The sequence below is a fragment of the Piliocolobus tephrosceles genome, chromosome 14 (assembly GCF_002776525.5).
Source record: "Piliocolobus tephrosceles isolate RC106 chromosome 14, ASM277652v3, whole genome shotgun sequence".
Lineage (NCBI taxonomy): Eukaryota > Metazoa > Chordata > Mammalia > Primates > Cercopithecidae > Piliocolobus > Piliocolobus tephrosceles.
In genome coordinates, this window is record NC_045447.1 from 78,478,910 (window position 1) to 78,499,742 (window position 20,833).

The 20,833-nt window shown below is 38.3% G+C and overlaps 1 protein-coding gene across 2 annotated transcripts in view; it reads left to right on the forward strand.

The window, feature by feature from the left end:
* The window catches only part of GLIS3 (GLIS family zinc finger 3), a 481,604-nt gene that overhangs the window by 370,431 nt on the left and 90,340 nt on the right, over positions 1-20,833 (forward strand). For both annotated transcript variants that reach the window (XM_023213188.3, XM_023213189.2), the window contains one exon: positions 3,135-3,245. In XM_023213188.3, coding sequence (XP_023068956.1) covers positions 3,135-3,245 — 111 coding nt within the window. The remainder of the gene's footprint in view (positions 1-3,134; positions 3,246-20,833) is intronic.

Genomic DNA, 20,833 nt, shown 5'->3' on the forward strand with positions numbered 1-20,833 from the left:
AATTGCTTCTGCTCCACCTAGTTATCTGTGGTTAGAAAGAACTATTGTGAGGCTAAGTGTTACGGTTTCGCACTGGCCTCCTTTGCTTGAAGTTAATTTTAGCTAATCAAACTAAGAGCATTTTCAGAAATCATTTTGGAATAAAAATATATATCTTTTTAAAAAAAGTTTGAGGAAAACTACCTAATACAGTGATTTCCTGATTTTTGTTAATGCAATAGCTTTTAAAACTCAGCTATTTTGGTTTTTTTTGAAAAATTATTTCTCTATTAAATATTTTTAAATCATCATTTTTTCCTTTAAGCTCCAAACTAGCTCCTGTTTAAACTTTTACTACATTTAACAAATTAGTAAGCTCTTTTAAAATCCTATAGAAACCATACACTTGATTTTAAAAACAAACTGTACTTGCTTGAAGAATTTATTATTTAAATTTAGTTCCTTGTTCCCTTTCATTAAGCACTCCTTATGCTGTCAGAATTTTGGATAAAGTATCTTTCTTCAACTAAGTGGATTCCTTATTTGTAGAAAAAATGGTTTTCCCATAAAGATTACTGAGTTCCTAATTCTAACCCTTAATAGTTATATTAATTAATTTCTTTATTAGCATCTTAATATCTAGACAGGGAAAGTAATTGTACAGTACAGGTGGAAAATTACAAAATATATAGTTGGATGAAGTGTAGCATGCTAGTTAAAGCTTAGATAACCTGAGATAAAATGACGGGTGCAGCAGTACTACTTAGATCAGTCCCTGACATTGCTATTTTGGCATACCAGTCCCTCTCTGGTGGCTGACAACAAGAGAAGGAAGTGAAGGTCAGCTGAGAGGAACAGTGAGTGTGTAGTCAAGCTTTCTCCAAGAACATCTCAAAATCAAATAGAAAACTGGGCACGGTGGCTCACGTCTATAATCTCAGCACTTTGGAAGGCCGACGTGGGTGGATCACCTGAGGTCAGGAGTTCAAGACCAGCCTGGCCAACATGGCGAAACCCCATCTCTACTAAAAACACAAAATTAGCTAGGCATGGTGGTGCATACCTGTAATCCCAGCTACCTGGGAGGCTGAGGCAGGAGAATCTCTTGAACCCGGGAGGTGGAGGTTGCGGTGAGCTGAGATCCTGCCATTGCACTCCAGCCTAGACGACAGAGTGATACTTTGTCTCAAAAAAAAAAAAAAAAAAAATCAAATAGAAAATGACATTACCAACCTAAATTGTAGTGATCATGGTAATAATAATGGCATCAATGTATATAATTTGTTAATAGTCATCAAGCCTTTTGTACATGTAACATCTCCTCTAATGCTCAAAGCATACACTTTTACAATGGGATTGCCAGTAAAGATCTTAGCTAGTTGCACTCCTGAAGCCAGGGCAGGGTGGGGAAGGCTAGTGCAAGAAGGCTATGCAAATTCAGAAAAGATTCCCAAGTTAAAGGAAATCTTTGCTTACTCAGTAGAAACTAACTGGCAAGTGACTTTAGCCAATAATCTCACTGTTTTGTAGAAACCATGAGATATCGAGAACCTGGTTTATCCGTTGTTCACTTTTAGATCCCTAATCTGAAACCCAGTGCCGAGCACATCCCAAAAGCATACTTTTGAGTGATTCAACCAACCAGACAAACAGTCAGTCAGTCAATGAACACAGCAGATATCAAACATAGAATTCAAGTTTGGTATGTCAAATTAAATTATATATTCATGGTTTAACCTTGTTCTTGGAATCAAAAATGACACACAAAAAAGGAGTGAACCATAAATATGGCTTCTAGCAGGTCAAATAATGTAATCCACTTATTTGTTGGCTCACAGAATGACACACATGCACATAAAAACAGAAGCAATAATAAAATCAGATTAGTCAGATGATGATGATGATGATTATTTTACTATAACAAGTTTCTAGAGCAAGAATCCCAAGACAGGATTTCAGGTCTGTTCCTTACATTTCACATCATACAAGCACAGCTCTAATACCTTACTTGATGAGACTCTAAGCAGATCAATTACTATTAATATATGTTATAAACACAGTTAATCCTGTGATTTTTAAATTTTTCATTTCTTGAAAAAGCAGAAGATTTTGATTTATCTCACAACTGAAGAGTCATAGCCTCAAACCTTTGATAAGTTTAAGGGTCATAACAGTAGGAATAAGTGCTGAAATGTAAATGGGTGTGAGCTGCTGTTATTCATTCATTTCTATTATGTACCGATCACGAGGGGTACAAAAATTTAAAAATGCCAGGCATGGTGGCGCACACCTTTAATCCCTGCTACTCAGGAGGCTGAGGCAGGGGAATCACTTGAACCCAGGAGGCAGAGTTTGCAGTGAGCCGAGATTTCATCACTGTACTCCAGCCTGAGCGACAAGAACAAAACAACATCTAAAAAAAAAAAAAACAAAAAAAAAAAAAACAAAAAAAAGAGCCTAGACTCAGCCTAAAGCACCATACCTCACATCTCCCAGGAGCATGGGGGAATTGAAATAGCCAAAATGATTGCACTCAGCTAAGAGCTTATTCACTTAAGTCAGGCTCAACACTAGGACACCTCTGCAACTAATAATATTAATGCTTCTCTGGATGATTTTTCACGTGTCTATTTGAAACCTACTGTCTCTTACTCACTTTACACTAATTTTCTCTTCTTAATTCTCTCCCTTTCTCTTCTGAATCAGGTTTCTTCTGAAAAATACCCAGTTTTTTTCTGGACTTTACTACAGCTTCTTTACCTGAACCCTTAAAGAATATGTGTTTACTAGTTTCTGACAGTACCAAAGATTATTCTCAGGGAAACATAACTGTAAGTATGACTAGAGATGCTTACTAATAATTTCCACATTAAAAAGTGCCACAAGCGGTTTTGTGGTTAGAGTGTACACTAAAGCAATCTCTTAGAAATCATCAAGGATAGGGCATCTCTTTGTTTCTTGAAAGTTTACCGTTATCTTAACCATCATGCAAAGTTACTAGACTTTGTAATTAAAATGCATGAGTATTAGCTAGCATTTCACATCAGTGATTTGGTAACAGTTCATGCTCTGAAGTCAATAGTCTTTGAGTGAAACATTCCCTAGTTACCTTTATGATTTAACCACAGCTGTTTCTTTCTTTCTTTCTCATTTAGAAACCTTATGCTTGTCAAATTCCAGGATGTACCAAACGCTACACAGACCCAAGTTCCCTAAGAAAGCATGTGAAGGCACATTCTTCCAAAGATCAACAAGCAAGGAAAAAGGTAATTTTAAAAGAGAATCTTCTAGTCGGGAAAAGCATGTTCAAATTATTCTTGTAGTACACTAAGCTTCGGCAGGGCACGTGAAATTCTTATACTTCTCATGGTGTAACCTGCTTTAGACCGTTTGAGGAGGTAAGTCTCCCATGAAGTAACAGCGAGGCTACGGTTTGCATAGCTGATATAGCTATGCGAATTTCTGGGGAAGGCTTGTATAATAGGAATCAGAGAAAAGTAAGGAAGGTCCCTTAAACTGGAAAGCAACAAAAAGCTTTTGTGGAAGTTAAGTTCAGATAGCTAAAGATAATTGAATTGGGAAAAACAACACCACAGAAATCCTTCTGGAAATAAGTACTTTTTTTTGGCTAATAAAATATCAATTAGCCAAAATCGTGAAGCTCTAATGAAGAAGGTAAGTAAGTCTCTAGGACAAGTAGAGAGCATTCTTTACACTTAGAGAAAAAGCAGATTTCTGAATTTGTATGAAAATCTGAAAAAGGAATTGAACTTAAAATCACTTTGACATTAATGAGGGGTTAATGCATTTTCAAAGTTCATAAAAATCATAATATCTCAGATTTGGAAGAAATGTTAGAGACCAACCAGCCAGTCCACCTGGCTTGCTCTCCTAACTCCATAAGATGTCTAGCAAGTGGTTGACTGCACTGTGCTTCAACCCTTCCAGAGACAGAGAGCTTACTACCTTTCAAGGCATTTCCTAGTAACTAAGTTTTTACATTTTTAGATCAATGAGTATCTTCTATTCATGGCAGAAAACATATTGAGCTGACCTTGGCTTTTTGAGTGTTTCATTGGTATTGAGATGGGTTCTTAATTCATTTAAGGGCCCTTTATAACAAATTTAAGGGCAGTTTAAGACTCAATGTATTTCAAGTGATTGAACCCCATGGCAAGGGTTTTCAGGTCACCATGGCTTCTACTGAGAAATTTTGCATTCTTTCATGGTTTATAGGGATTTAACACTTTTATGTTGGGAAATGCTCTGTAGTCTTCTTGTTACTTGAGATTTTTTTTCTTCCTTGAGAAGTGTTAGCACAGTGCCAGCCAAGGGTGCATATATGGAAAGAATTTGACCTTTTCCTTGTGAGTTAGAAAAATGCTCAGTCAGGGGGATTTGACAGATAGTCTTAATTGCATACAAACCCACTCTTGTAAGTTAATTGTTAAAATCATTTTCCCTTAGAAATATAGTTAAATTTCTTTAATTGGAATCCCAGTAAATTGATATCTGTGATAATTAGACAGACACTGGATTTGCTCTTGTGTTTCAGAAAAGCAAAGGAACTGCTAAGTTAATTAATAATGTAAATAAAGTGAGAAAGCATGTGCTTAATCTTCTTAAAATAACACACCCTTTTTGCATGGTATTAACTACTTTCAGCAGGACCACTGTCTGTTGTTTTGTTATCATCTATATATACCTTATAAATTTGAATTAGTAAAAAAAAAAAAAAAAAACACCTTCTAGATGAGGGGGTTTTCTTCCCCCGAATCTGATCATTTTCTGCCTCCAAGTTGTCCAAATGTGTAAGGTTTTATTGTAATAGTGAATCTGTCATTAACATCGGAGAGTACCCTTGTAGAGATTAACAATTGTCATGGACATGAAAGAGTATCAGTCCCCTATCTAGACAAATAAGCAACACTGTAATGTTCAAGTTAAGAAGGTAACCTAGGTTGACAGATTTGGAAATGTAATGGGATATTTTCAGGAATTATTAATGGTTTATTCTGTTCAAACTTGATTTGTTTCAGCCTCTGTATAAAGAAAGAGTAGTTTCGATTGTGTGAGAGATTATTGAAGCACTAACTGAAAAAAGAAAACCAGATCTTGAGACTACAAAATATTATTTTACTGACAATTTGCAGACACAATTTAACAAGCAGTCTAAATAAACAAGGGTGTACTTTCAAGGAGCAGTATTGTAATCTCATGTCAAATATTGCAGTGTTATGGCTTAGCTTTTGATGTTCACTGTTTTCTGCAAGTGGTTGAATTGGATTTCATTGACTTGTTGACTTGCATTGCGCAGCCCTTAGTGATAAGTTTGCAGTGTTTACTTTCTGATTTTAGCCTGTCTTTTTATCCAAAGATTTTAAAAATTCTTTATGAATCCATGATGGATTAATTTGTGGAAATTAAAATGATGAAAGTTGCTCCATCCAACAAAAAAAGGAAATGTCACTCCCGGGAGAAGCAGTTGCTAATAAACCGGAAACTAGTCAATCCATATTTCCAAATCTTGTGCTGATATACCAGTGTGTAATATTTACATGGTACAATGTTGTTACTAGACCTTGGAGAGATTCTAATTGCTCACTCGCATCAGGACTTGGTATTTGAAATATTTCCTGGCAGCAATAAAAAAAAAAAAAAAGAAACAATAAACCTTTTAAGGCAGAATTAAGATTATTTACGACTTTAATTAAAAATTGAAAACTGGCATCATTTCAAAAAAGCCTTTACAAAAATGCGAATTAATCAAAAATAACCATAAAAATCCCAAGGTGATAAAGGCACAGTGGAGTAATGGTCCTAGTCCTAGGGAATTGTTTTGTTGAAAAGAATAAAACCCTTTTCTGTCACACTCTGTTAGTCATGGACTTATTTAATATACCCTGCTTGCCTGCCTGCCTCTAATCCTCTTTGTAACCTCCCCCTAGACACTAAATGACATTATTTTGGCCTTAACATTGCCAGTTTTATGAGTCCTACTGTGGCATCAGGGCCAGTGACAAGACACCCATAGCCATAGATAAATGCATGTGAGGAGAGGCAGGGATCTCATAGTGATGCCCTGACCGTGGGCATGTGGCCCTTTCCCACACCTGTCGGATCCTACTGAAAACCAGAAAAACCTGAAATCCCAACTAAACATTATTCAAGCTGTGAAGAGAAAGAAAAAGAAGAAGAAGAAAAGAACTCTTCTGCAAAGGAATGGGGATAATTTGGTTCATTGCATGCAGAAGAGTAACTTTTCTCTTTGCATAATTCGTGCACACCCACACATCCCATCAGCCAATGTACAGACTTCTTTCATGGAATGTGCTTTGCAGATCTCGAGTCCATTAAATCAAGGGTTACACAGAAAAATGGGTAGCAAAATACTCAAGTCACCAACTATGGTCTCCACAGAGAATAGAAGAAGTTAGCCTATAGAGCAAAAGGCAGAATCTGTCCTTCAATTCTGTCTGATAATGAGTAAGTGAAATAAGAGAAAACTAAGGCAATAAGCCACTTGAAATTTTCCTCAAGGCTATGAGCTTTATCAGAATGTTTTATTTTCACCTTGGAAGTGCCATAAGCAGGAGGGTTTCCTTTAACTCTAGCCTGATATTGAAATGGACTTTTTAAAAGTGCATGCAAAGAATGCCTGACCAGAAGTTAGAGGTTACATGAATCTTTCATCCATTTCACATTTCCACAAAGATTCAAACTTTATTTGTGATTTGTTAAATGTTTGCTAAACATTGACCTATGATCTGCTGTGGTTGATGGCTTTCACTTTTGTGACCTCAAAACAAGCTGTTACAAACCAAGCATTTAAAATGGGTGCAAATGCAACACACATTTATATTTCCTACATAGAGAACAGCTCTGTATTGCTTTCTGGCAAAATTAGGGCAGTCTATTTACTGTAACTCTTCATAGAGAACTGGTAACTTTTGGGAATCGGTTCAGAGCCACTACCACCTCTCCCCGCTATATACCCAATACCAGAACATTTTCATTAAGTACCACATAAGCTCACCTTGCTTTGTACAGTTCTTTGAATCTTTAAGAGCTATGTGAAAATATATATTTTCCTTTAAATTGAAGCATATATTAAGTGGACTAATAAGGCTCACTTTTTCTGTCAGTTGCTTTCAGTCATGGTCTAGACGGCAGATGGTTTATGCACAAGTAGGATACATGACCAGGGGCTGCCCCAGATTTTGCAATCCCTTTTCATTTTTTTCCTTTCTTGTTTCTGCTCAGGAATAAATTAAAAATCAGTTATACTATTAATAGAATATTAGTAATAGGCACATATCACAGACATATCATCTCAAGATGAACTAGTCCACCTCTTCCTCTCACATTTTAGAAACTATATTGGAATGCAGGTGAGGGAGAGTGATGCTGTTATAGGGATGACATTCAAATAGCACTGATTTTTTTAAAAGCAAGTCACAAACTTCTGTACTTTAATCATTGTTGATGATGCATTACTTACCTCACACCTCAAAATGATGGTGAGATATACCTGAATATCCTGATGCTCTCATTTGAAAGTAACTTACTTCAATAAAGACTCTGGGAGATGCTTTTGTAAAACAAGTGCTTTTGGTTAGAAATTTTTATGCCAATTAACAATTAAACTCAAATGAAAAAATAAGCCATCTTAAATTTAACACTGTGCCAATAGCACTGATTTGAAGTTGAAACCAGTTGCTTAGAGGCTTCCCTTTTAAGTAGACCCAATATGATGCCAGCTATGCTTTCCAGAGCATTTTGATGCTACATGGTGATGGGAGCTATTTAAAAAGAGGTAAGAATCCATAATTTGCAGGAATTGGGAGAGGTTGTCAATGAAAGTGACCACTTAGTGAGAATAAGCTTCTCTTCCTTTCTTGAGTGATCAGAGAAGCTGTCTTTGGCCTTTCAGTAAGTATAGAAAAATATTGAAAGATGTCTACCACCATCTCTGGGGTAATGGTCCAGGATCTTATTTCATGCTTAAAGCTGTTTCCCAAGGTGTGCGCTTTAGAATACATTCCACAGAATGTTATTAGATATTTCTTTTAAAAAGATTTTTTGGTCATATAAGTTTAGGACACAGTAAGCTAAGTACTATTCAGTGGTTTCTTTCTTGCAAGAGTTCTCAGAGCCTTGGATATACGAGTATTCCAGAAGGAAGATAGTGTTAGGCATTGCTCAGAATTACTTGGCCAACTAAAACATCTTTGTTTTTCTGTAGGATCTCAACAAACTACTCTTCTACTAAATTATTTGCAAAGTACAATCTCAAAGAATTCCATTTATTCTACTCAACAGATATTTATTGAGTACTTATTGCATGTCAGGCACTAGGTTAGATCCAGAGATACAAATGTGTATAAGACAGACACGTTCTGTGCCCTCATAGATTTACATTCTCTTGATGAAAGTCCAACAACAGTAAAAAAAATAAACGGAAAATCAGCAACATAAATACAGACAGGGAAACAATAAGGGTACTGATACGGACATTAACAGAGGGTGGCCTATTGAGGTGAGATGGGCGGGAAAGGCCTCTCTGAGGAGCTGAGCGTATTTTTAGTGGGAACACATTCAAATGACAAATTTAGAAATGAGGCCAGTCCCTCAGTGGCTCACGCCTGTCATCCCAGCACTTTGGAGGTCAAGGTGGGTGGATCACTTGAGGCCAGGAGCTCAAGACCAGCCTGGCCAACATGATGAATCCCCTTTTCTACTAAAAATACAAAAAAATTAGCCAGGCATGGTAACGTGCACCTGTAATCCCAGCTACTTGGAAGGCTGAGGCAGGGGAAATCCTTGAACCTGGGAAGCAGAGGTTACAGTGACCTGAACCGTAGTCATGCCACTGCATTCCAGCCTTTGTGACAGAGTGAGAAAAAGAGAGAGAGAGAGAGAGAGAGAGAAAGGGAGGAAGGGAGGAAAGAAATAAATAAATGAAAAAATATAGATTGGCTGCAAATTTTTAAAAAGCATTGCGGGCTGGGCGCGGTGGCTCATGCCTATAATCCCAGCCCTTTGGGAGACTGAGGCAGGCGGATCACAAGGTCAGGAGATTGAGACCATCCTGGCTAACATGGTAACACCGTGTCTCTACTAAAAATAAAAAAATTAGCCAGGCATGGTGGCAAGTGCCTGTAGTCCTAGCTACTCAGGAGTCTGAGGCAGGAGAATGGCATGAACCCGGGAGGCAGAGCTTGCAGTGAGCAGAGATCGTGCCACTGCACTCCAGCCTGGGTGACAGAGCGAAACTCCGTCTCAAAAAAAAAAAAAAAAAAGAACCTGATACTACTAACACTACAGCAATAGATGTTAGGATCATCTTAATCTGTTTTAATTGCACCTTTCTGCAGCCTGTCCTTCTTAAATGAGATGGCACTCAATTGAGGGACTGCATGCTAGACAGTGAGAAGCATAGCTTAGTGCTCCCACCTAAGAAAATGACTCAGGTGGTCAGCATTTGTGATTCTCTGAGTACACTCTGTCCTCACTTAATGGCCTCGATAGGTTCTTGGAAACTGCAACTCTAAGCAACATGATGTGTAACAAAACCAATTTTACCAAAAGCTAATTGATAAAACAAGAATTAAGTTCCTAGGGCATATTTCTGGTCAGAAAAACATCATCAAACTTCCAAATAAAGATCTCAAACACTTAACATTAAACATTGAAGTGAATGTGAGCTTATGTACATTTAAGAAAGATTATTAAAAGCAAATACAAAAATTATTTTCCCAATTGTTTAAGTTCAAGGTTGAGGGTGGCTGGATCCTACCCCAACAGCTCAAGGCCTGGAGAGGATTCCATCTTATCACAGTGCGCAACATGCACACACATGGACCATGTAGATACACCCTTTCACCTAATGGTAACATCTTTGGTACATGGGAGGAAACCAGAGTACCTGGAGAAAACCCATACAGACATGGGGAGAACACTTCACACAGACAGTGGCTCCAGTCAGGAATCAATTTTTTTCTCATCAGCACTATAAAGACACCACATTATTCCAGGACCTGCTGTACTCGGTACAGGCGAGGCCCCATGCCAGCTCTGAGGATTTAGAAACAAGACCTGGCCCTGCCCTCCTGAAGATTACATTCTACCAAGAGACACCAGTAGATGCCTGCTTTCAGTACAGTGGGGGAAATGCTATGATAAAGTCACACAGAGAGAGCTTCTGGAACATGGTACTTGGGAGTTCCTTCACAAACGATAGAGATTGTTAAGGAGTAGTCTTGTATTTACTGTCCGAAAGCAATAAGGAGATCAATATTATTCTTTATTACATTACAATATTTTATCAAATGTAACAAAGTAGTTTTATTTCTATTCCCCCTGAAAATTGGTAATTGGGACCAAAAATGGTTTTTGGGGCACAGTTCTGGCCAACTATGTAAGGAATGAGGACCCTCTGACAGATGCTTTAATGAGCTATTCAGGCTGTATAGTGCCTAGCACAGCTACCTTATGGAAAGAGTTCCTAGATAATTGTTTTTCTGATTGACTGACTGACAGAAGCCTTCTAAGCTTCTTATTCCCTGTCTCTTATTAAATTTTGTGCATTCTTGATGAAAATCACTTTGGAATAAAAGCATTTAGCTCAGGCTCTCTGCTACCTAAATATAGTGTCCTAAAATCTCATAACACAGCTCACTATTGTCCTTCTCAGGCACTCCCTCTCCATCCCCATCAAAGTATTCATGTCCCTTGTGCAAGCACTGCTCCCTCTGGTAGTTCTCTCTTGTCTTTCCTTTTCAGCTTCAGTTGAGCTGTGTCATTGATATCCATGGGCAGTATCTTCCCATTTGTTTGTATCCTGGCTCTCTGATCTGTGAAGGTTTATTTTCAGGGTGACTTCACACAAGGGCGTGGATAAGCCTAATACAAAAATTTTTCATGGTGCATACCAGGCAGATGGCCTTGTCTTAGAGTGGTGTTTGGATTGGACATCAGAAGGTATGGACTTCTTTTAAGCAGTGCCATGAATTGCTTCAGGACTTACCCTAAGTTACATTCCCCTGGTTTTTCCATTTTCCCTTCTTTGCAACTAGCTTGAAAGGCAACATGGGGCCCCAGAAGTGAAAGGGGAGCTAGTTCAGTAGAAAGCATTGTTATGCCACATACCTGCAATCCATCACAGTCTACTGTAACTGACAACAGACCAGTAGTATCCTTGGAAATATTTTCCTTTCTAAGAACTGAATATTCTTTCAGTGATTACTAGAGCCAGTCTTTCTGGTCATATAGATACTCAGACAATAGCACAACAGAAGATCCAGACAAAGGAAAGCAAGCTGGAATCCAAACTAGAGGGAATTTAAATCAAATTTGAACCTGTGAAATCTAATTATATTCAGGGGTTTTTGACTTGGGGCTCATAGACCATGGACAAAGGCCCATGGATGGCTGTGTTTCAGGAAGCTCATGAACTCCCAGAAATTATATGCAAAATATATTTTTCTGGGGAGAGGCTCCATAGATTTTACTGACCTCAAGTGATCCACCTGCCTTGGCCTCCCAAAGTGATGGGATTACAGACATGAGCCACTGCACCTGGCCCACGGCTATTCTTTTAACTATAATAGAAAGGCACGGCTTTTAGGATGGTTGCTTGCCACACTGCCACTACATGAGGTCTAGGCTATAGCCCATCAGCACTATATGCATCCCTAAATGTCACCTCATCCATCCTACAGCCTAGTATGGGAGTCACATTTAGGAAATCCCAAAAGATATTCATAAAGCTTCTTCATGTCATCTTAAACTTTCTGACTTTTGTGACAGTCTTTTTGGGTATTCCTGTTATTTAGCAACTCTAATATGTTCAAACATCCTTGTGCTATAGAGAAAAAAAACAACACGCTTCTGAAACACCTGCACAGGGGCTTTACTTCTGTCTTCCAAATGTGCTGCTGCTTTTCCATGGTGACTTTGCTGATGTCTGAAATTCTCCTTTAATATCTCTAGTTTCCCGCAATTTTTTCTTATTACCCATGTTCCAGATTTTTTGGCATATGTATTACATTCGTCTCTATGCTCTATATTTCATTCATGGTGTAGAGTACAGTGTCAGCAAGGGTCACATAAGGCTTGCAGTGTCATTTATTGGCTATTGAGATAGGCATTGAGGTAAAAAGGTCGACAAAGGAACCAGTGCTAAAGGGCCTTGTATGCCCTGCTAAGGTGTTAAACATATACAGTGGTCAGATCTGTGATTTAGAAAGATAATTATAGTGGTAATGTCGGAAATGAATTAGGTATTTACAGTGAAAGGAGACAAAGCAATTAGTTTGGTTGGCATATTTCCATTAATCAACAGTCTTTAGATACAGTGGCTCATCCAACTATGACTACACCCTGCCATGGTGTCATCAGTTCTAGGTTTCTCAGTCTTTTTCAAAATGCTATCATGAGGGACTGCTAATTATCTTGGAATTCTAGGAGTGGCTTTCTGCTAATGGTATCTAAAAAGGAAATGAGGATTCTCTCGTTGTTCCCAATAACCCCATCCTAACTCCCACTGACTTCCTTCCTTCTTTACTGCTTGGCAACCCATTATTCTTCCTAGAATCTTTCCAGCCATAAAGTTGAAGCTTTCTGGTCATTAGATACATTTTTAGGCTGTATTTTTTTTACCTTATTGAAATTTGGGATATGCATCTCTTTCTCCATCTTTTTGGCTTTATCTCTCTGTATTTTTTCAAAGCATACTTTTATAATCACATTTACAAGTGTTTTTGGTAGCAGTTTGTGAAGACTTAGAACCTTGAATTCCCTGACTGACTAGATGAGCTCTCTTGTTAACTTCTTTCCTATCCTTCCCCACCTTATCCCCAGCAATTATTTTTGCACATTTCCCCTTCACTACTCCCTCCTGTGGAAAAAATACACATAAGCCAGGTAGTAGCAGTGTTGTGATATCATGGTCAGAGTCCGTTCTTCTTTTTAAAATTACATAAGTGATGCCTATCTGTGTAAAAAAAAAATGAGGACGTATGCAAACTTTCATTGAAACCAAGACACCATTGATTGTAAGACTTGTCTTGATTTCAGAGATGTTAAAATATATTTTCCAATCAATGAATCACAGTGGCTTAACTTGGGTGCCTATCTTTCTATATATTTTCTCCCATCATATGCAATCATATTATAGGTCCCTCTGTTTTGATTCTTCTAAGCGGTATATAGAGAATATATTGCCTTGACAGTAACTGTATTTTTAATGGCTGCGTTTTAAAGATACACTGCATGTCACTTAACCAATTTTCTATTTTCAGACAATTAGATTATTTTAAAGATTGTACTATCATGAACAATTCTATAGCACATATGCTAGTATATAGATCTTAGTACACATCCTAAAGTGCTTCGAATAAATTCCTTACAACATATTGCCAAAATGACTTCCCTAAAATTTATAACAGTTTATTTGAATTTCTGTTAGGACTATATAAAACCAACATTTTTCTTACACTTTACCAATGTGACGTGAGAGAGAGAGAGTGTGTATGTGTGTGTGTGTGTGTATGTATACACAGTATGATGGATGGATAGTAGATGAACTATTGATATACATTCTTAGATTGCTGGTAGATTTGATGTCTTCAAAATTTATTAACCATTTATATTTCAGAGTTATATTATCTGTTGTCTTTTCTCATTTTATGGATAATTTTTATATTGATTTGAAGCAACTACATATAACAGATGTTAACTAGTTAATTGTCATAAATATTGCAAATATTTTTGTAGTTTGCCATTTGTGAAACTTGATTTGCTGTGTAAACGATTTTTTAATCATAGAAAATTTGCTATAGATATATTTTTATATATTTTTAGATTTTTCTCCCCCATCTAAAGGTTTCTGTTTTGATGTCACTTTTACAAAGGCCAGCTCATTATTCCACTATTTCTTTAAACTCCAGCTTTCTCCTATTTTAGTGAAACTGCTCTTCTGACGGGGGTAGTTCTTGTTTTTTGTAAAGAACAAGTAAGGCTTTGGAACTGTGCCTGACTGAGTATGAATCTTAGCTCTGACTCTGGGAGAAATTACTTACCTTCTCTGAGCTTCAGGTTCCCATGCTAAAACAACCTACCTCCACAGGGTGATTGTGTGATTCAAATAAGACCATGCATGTGGATGGACTTAGTGAAAAACCCAAACTGCAGAATATAGGAGTGCTCTGCACATAGCTTTTTTCTTTTCACCTGGACACAACTTAGTTAAATGAGAAGGGCACTTTCTTGTGGGTAATCTGAATACAATTTTAACTGTCCCCATTTTGAGATACACATTGCAGGCAGCTGTTGAACTGTACACCTTATCTTGAAGGAATAATGCATGATACCACTGTGCATAATCAAAACTTTAGTTCCAATTTGCTTTCAGATTCAGTGACAACCATACTGCAAAGTCCTGTAGGGTTGTGATGCAAGATCATTAAGTTTGGTGGTAAAAAAGATAAATTACTGTAATGAGAAGTTTTCCTCATTTCAGATCTCTAAGGACATCACGGAACTTTGAAAAAGGAGACTCAAAAGGAAAAATATAGGTAGAGAGCTGGCAGGGCAAGAAGACAAGAAGCTCTGTTTCACAATAGTGCTTTGGGCTAGCCTAGCACACAATCACCAGCTAGGCTATAGGAATTTAGATAATGTTTACCCATCACAGCCTTTGAATAGAAACTGTATTTTGAGATAATAGTGCAAAGGACATCCTTGACATTTCATTTCCTCATGTGTACATAAGCAAATACAGAAATCGGATTTCATTTCTGTGTACTCAAAATAGCAACCAAGGATCCAAAGATGATCCCACACCTCTTCTTTAAAAAAAAAAAAAATCATGTTCTTTTATATTCAAAAATATGTCAAGAGTAAGCTCCTGAATTTCTGAGTCACAAAGACTCAGACACATAGGGAGCCCTAAATCATAGCATAAATGAACTGAGGAACCTGATGCTTCGTAATATTTTACCCATCTCCCATCTCTACCCTCATGATGATTTCCCGTCCCCATAGAATGTTAAGCATGAAATTGATTAGAGACTTTTAATGTAGCAAAAACACTCACAAACTCAGTACCACTTTTATCTCTTCAACCATCACCGAAAACAAGAAAGGGTGATTTGATATTTAGAACAGTCAGTAATAACATAATGGATGCCATTAGCTATTTTTATTCTCTTTACTTATGAAATAATAGTTTAAAAGAAATGGGAAAGCCAACAATAATAATCACCAAATACCAGTTTGCTGGGTATTTTCATGTGTGTTTACTTTTTCAGTCTTCAAAACAATTCTACCAGGCTAGTATTACAGTTATTCTTGTGGCCTTCTATTAGAGATGATAGAGCCTCCATGCTTTGAAGTATCTTTTCCGAAATTCTTCAAGCCCCTTTCTTGGTAACTGGGCCAATAGTACCATCCAGTTGGGGTATCCTGATCCCATTTCATTTCATTTTAGAGATGAAAGACCTCAGGTTCAGAGAAGTTAAATGACTTACAAAGCACATTCAGTAAGCAGTAGAACTATACTCAGGCTGCATTTTTCTAACTCAACATCCAGTGCTCTTTTGGCTTTATCATTCTGACTATGGCTCTCTGATTTCCCAACATTGAAAATTTTATAACTTACCAACTAATTCTTGGCATGAATTCTATTGTGGCCTCTGTTAGAGATGGTGGTAGATTTTCCCCATGCTTTGGAGTACCTGATTCAAAATTGTGTAGGCTCTCCTCTTGGTGGCTAGGTCAGCAGTACCATCCAGGTGGGGCAACCTGATCCTATACTGAGACCCACGTGGTCACTGGTCCCCATTCCATCCTTCAGGGCACTTTCCCACCCTCTTCCCTATATGTAGGGTCAGCTAAGTACCCCAAGGAGCTCTAGAACTCACACCTATGGAATCCTCCTGGGGTCTTGTAAGCAGACCCTAATTCCAAGATGTTGGTTGGTGAACATTAGTCATTGTGGCATTTCTTTAGCTGAATTGGTTGAAAATTGGACCTCTACAGTGGTTCTGGCATACTGATCGGGGGTAACTCAAACTGATGATATAGATAAGAACCCCACAGTTTTTGTTTTTTGTTTTCAATGCTATATGTTTCCTAGGGGTGGCCCTTTAGAGGGCAAGAATTGCAGAGTCTGAGATTTTACCCTAGGTTACACGCTAGCAAGTTAGCCTGCCACAGTTTCATGGATACTGGTAGAAGACATGAGACTCCTGGGTCAAAGTCTCAAAGGAAAGTGTATCATTTATAGTAACAGTGGTAGCTAGAGTATCATCATTTTCTTATGCCAGTTTTTTAAGTCCTAGTTCCCATAAGGTACCATGAAGAGGGCCAGGCACTAGGTTGTATTATAAGAGGGAAATTCTGAGCTTAGGGAATTTGAATCTTTTATAATGGACATAAACATGCTTGCCTTTTGATCAGGAGGGAGGCACTGTCATGGTTTTTCAAAGCATCTTTGCAAAGATAGTTCAGAAAGATTGCCAGTGTCCCTCCCTGCTCACAAGACACATGATGGAGAATTACCTCTCAATGTGAAGTGCCTGTTGGTCCTTCTTAATTGCAAATGTGCAAGGACAGCCAAACACTAATCCCAGCCTGCCCTCAAATGACCCTAAATATTCAGGATAGTCCTGAAATAAAAGTAATTTCCAAAAGAAAAGACTGAAACCAGGAAGGAGGGAACATGGATATTTGAAAGACATGACTCTCTATCTTGCCAGTCTACATTTAGCCCTAAACATTTTCATCCACATTTGTTTGAGATTCTACAGTCCTGCCCGTGAATGCCACCAGTTATCTCATGATTTGATAGACATTCCTCATTGCCCCCACCTGAAATTATTCTTACCACTAGCGTTCTACAAAGCATAAAATTGCCGCCATTACAATCATTCTTTTTCAGTTATAGGATTATCTCCAGAAGATCCCTATTAGTTATTTTTTCATTGTCTAGCAAAGGCAGTGCAACAGTCCCTTCGCTCCCATTAATATCTCAATGTGGGTTGAATTACCAATTTTCAAGGAGCGACTATGTCTATTTTCTATGGCTACTATACAGGAATGGTGGTTTCAATAGGGATATGGGGTTGAAAGAAGTCAGAAATAGAGTATACTTGGACCTGGATGAGGTCATTTCAGTGGGGCCCCGGGGAATAAAGGAATAACTTGAAACCAGTAGATGACAAGGCAGTGAAAAACCCGGAAGTAGAAAGCATTGAAAAAAAACAAACAAACAAAAAAAAAAAAACGGATGGAGTAGTGATTTAGAAGTCACTTCGCAATTTATACTGGAGCTTATCCTGCTATTGGGCTTTAAGAATAGAAGTTAAAAAGGAGTTTTATTATGTTCCATCTCCTCAGTTTTCCTTGGCTTTTTAAAGGAATGTAGGCAGTATATTCTAAAATGAATTTCAATAGAGTGCTTCTAGAGGAACAATTCAAATGGAGTTGTGTTTGCTCACTTGTCAATGTCACCCTTTCTTCTGGGTGCCTAACTCAGCCTCAGCTGAGTGCACTGTTCATGCAAACATCTTCAGCTCTGACAGCACATGCTGTTCATGGTATTGCCCCTTTGGCCACACTCCTATGACATGCTGGTACCAGGAACACTAGCAACTTGGATACAAAGCAATGATATTTACCTTGTTATGGTTAAGTTAACTTTGTGGTAGTGAAAACCTCAGTTTTTCATTTCCTGGCTACTATTTCCAATTTGGAATTGCAACACTGCATTTACATGCATTTTTGCCTTTTAAATGTTCTGTGGTATTGCAACATTTGAGAAATTCCCAGGGACCCTTAATCTTCCTACAAACCCTGGTTTGTAAGCTAAGGACCAGCTCACTATCTCAGAGTTATCTCTTTGTGCCCTTGCTGAATAATTCTGATTTTGCATTGTACATCTTTAGAGTCCCCGTGCTGTCTTTTAGTTCAAGTTTCCCTCTTGAATATACTAATAAAAGGACAAAGAAAAAGGATTTTTAAAAGATTTTAGGTGCTTTTTTTCAACAGCAATTGAACTTAAAGCTACTTTTCCTATTGTTTTCCATGAAGTCTCATTTAAAATATTTTATTAATGCAAAGAGATGTGCATTCAGGGCTAAGGACCAGTGAACAGTAGCCATGGCAACCAGGAAGCCATTCGGGAGGAGAAAAAAAAATGCAGTAAAGAGTAAGTGTTTTAATCCTTAACTTTAATCCTTTTACTTCCTGTTCTCAAAATGAAATATAAATCAGGCACCATGCAGCGCTGCAATTTTTCTCTGAAAGGGATGTTGGCAAAAGAGGATTAGCAATGGACAGACGTGTTTAAGGAATTTAATCACACAATTTGTTGTAAAACTTTGGAGACCACGAGTGACCAGTTCCTTTGAGTGGCGTCAATGAGAACCAACAAAACATACTTTGAACCTGATTAGAGAGTTGGTGCAGGGGGACACCCCTGTTTGCTGTTATTGTTACATCATTTCAGGCTGTGGTAATGACATGAGAAATCAAGGAATTTGCTTGGTCCCCCAGTGGGGAGGTGGAAGACTTGGGGTGTCTCCTTGGTAGAATAGAGATATTCTTTTGATCTTCGTGATGCCAGGGAAAAATTAAGTCGCCCGTATTTCACATACTACCTTTCCTTGATGTTCGATTACTATAGGAGTTTCACAAAGGCTTGTGCTTTCTATTGTCAACAGACTCTTGGGTTTCTACTAAAAAGCACAGACTTTAGTTTCTATGGACAGTGAAACAGCATTCTCAGAAGGATTGATTATTTCTTAACATTTCTACTCTTTGTTTCTAAGATTTTCTTCTACATGGACTAGAAGACTTGTTCTACTTGTTAATTTCTGATTTTTAAAAAATCTGATTTTCTTTCTTTTAAGTCAGATAAAAAAATATGGCCCCCACACTGACTTGTCTTCCCTACTTCTTTGGAGGATGGTCACGGAAGAAAGAGAGATATGCCTTTTTATGGCACTTTTCCTTCCTTCAGCATATATATGTGAGAATATTTCTTTGATAAATTTATTTCTAGTGAACTAAAAGTTACCAGCATACATGGCTCTTTGCAGAGATCTGAGGTACCTACAACTTGTACTAGCTTCCTGCCATGTCAGAATGTGAAATTACTTCCAGTAATAGCATCTTTCCAGGGGGCTGCTGATAATTATGACAGACAGGTAACATCATGAAGGCTGGAGCATTTGCAAATGGAGTTAGACATAGCAGACCGCTGAACTTGGAGTTTCTTGTAGAACTCGAGAACAAAAGTTTACAAGCTAAATCCTGCAGATAACAGGGCATCTGGAAAAGAAAAATACTATCCTGTCCTTTAGCTTAGAGGACAACGTGCAAGGTTGATAATACCTGTTCCTGATTCCTTGTCTTGACCCGGTCTTGTTTCTCCCCATTCTGTGAGAACCAGCAAGACTGATGCGATCCTGGACAGTGCTTCTGAGATCTGTATACCGTGAGCAGCCACTGGCAGTCCTCTTCACCCTTACCACACTTTTCTTAGATTTTTGACTTTCTAGTCTGAATTTCTGGTATGGAATTTTGTTTTTTTTTTTGAGAGGGGATTGGGATAATTGGAGGGGGTGGATGATAAGAAGAAAGACAGAATGGTGTCAGTACCTAAAGGAGGAATGGTAGATGATGAACATGAAGATGACTTTGGCAGAGTCTCCACAGGCTACAGGAAGGCTGTAGGATAGTCTAGTCCCTGTCTTGGGCTTCACCCTGAGGCACTTCTCCAAGCCAGGCCTCCTTTCTGATGACCAAGGAGAGGCGCTTTATTTCACCAAAGCATCAAAAGGTCATGTGATTCATGCATTGCTGTAAGACACACAGTCCTCAGACAAGAAGAGGGAAATTACTGACAGTAATTCTGTGCATTGACGAAAATAACACCACAGGCAAGCTCTTACTTTGGTGGCATTACATCAGGGGAAAAAGGCTTTGGGGCAGTGTTAAAGACTGGATGTGGAGCAGGGCCAGTGTGATCAGGTTTACCAGCTGGTCACTTACTCAATCCCTGGTCAGAAGATGAAGGTTCTCATCTTGGCTGTGTAGTCTGTCAAACAGGGGGCTGGAATGTATAATTTGGGACCCAATCAGCTTGAAATATCTGTTTTCTACTTATCAAATTTACACTAGACATTGAATCTTTGGAATAAAGGTGGAAAATTGGATTTGTTCCCAGCCCTTCCAGATGAATGAGAGATATGAAGTATAATGTAGTGAATTAGCATTTCCTATTAGAAGGATTGCTCATTTGCATATTCCAAGAGGCAACATATAAATGTGAATAGTGTTATCTATTGAAATTTGGCATGAATGTGGGCTGAATATTATAAAGAAATAAACTTTGGCTGAGTGCAGAGGCTCATGCCTATAATCCCAGCACTTTGGGAAGCTGAGGCCAGAGGATCACTTGAGCCCAGGAGTTCGAGACCAGCCTTAGCAACATAGTGAGACCTTGTCTCTCCATGAAAAAAAAAAAACAAACACTTAGCCAGATTTGGTGGTGTACAGCTGTAGTGCCAGCTACACTCAGTCCCACACTCAGGAGGCTGAGGCAGGAGGATAGCTTGGACCCAGAAATTCAAGGATACAGTGAGTTATGATCATACCATTGCACTCCAGCCTGGGCGACAAAGCAAACACACTATCTCTAAAAAAAGAGAAAGAAGGAGAGAAGGAAGGAAGGAAGGAAGGAAGGAAGGAAGGAAGGAAGGAAGGAAAGAGAGAGGGAGGGAGGGAGGGAGAGAGATGAAGGAAGGAAGGAAGGAAGGAAGGAAGGAAGGAAGGAAGGAAGGAA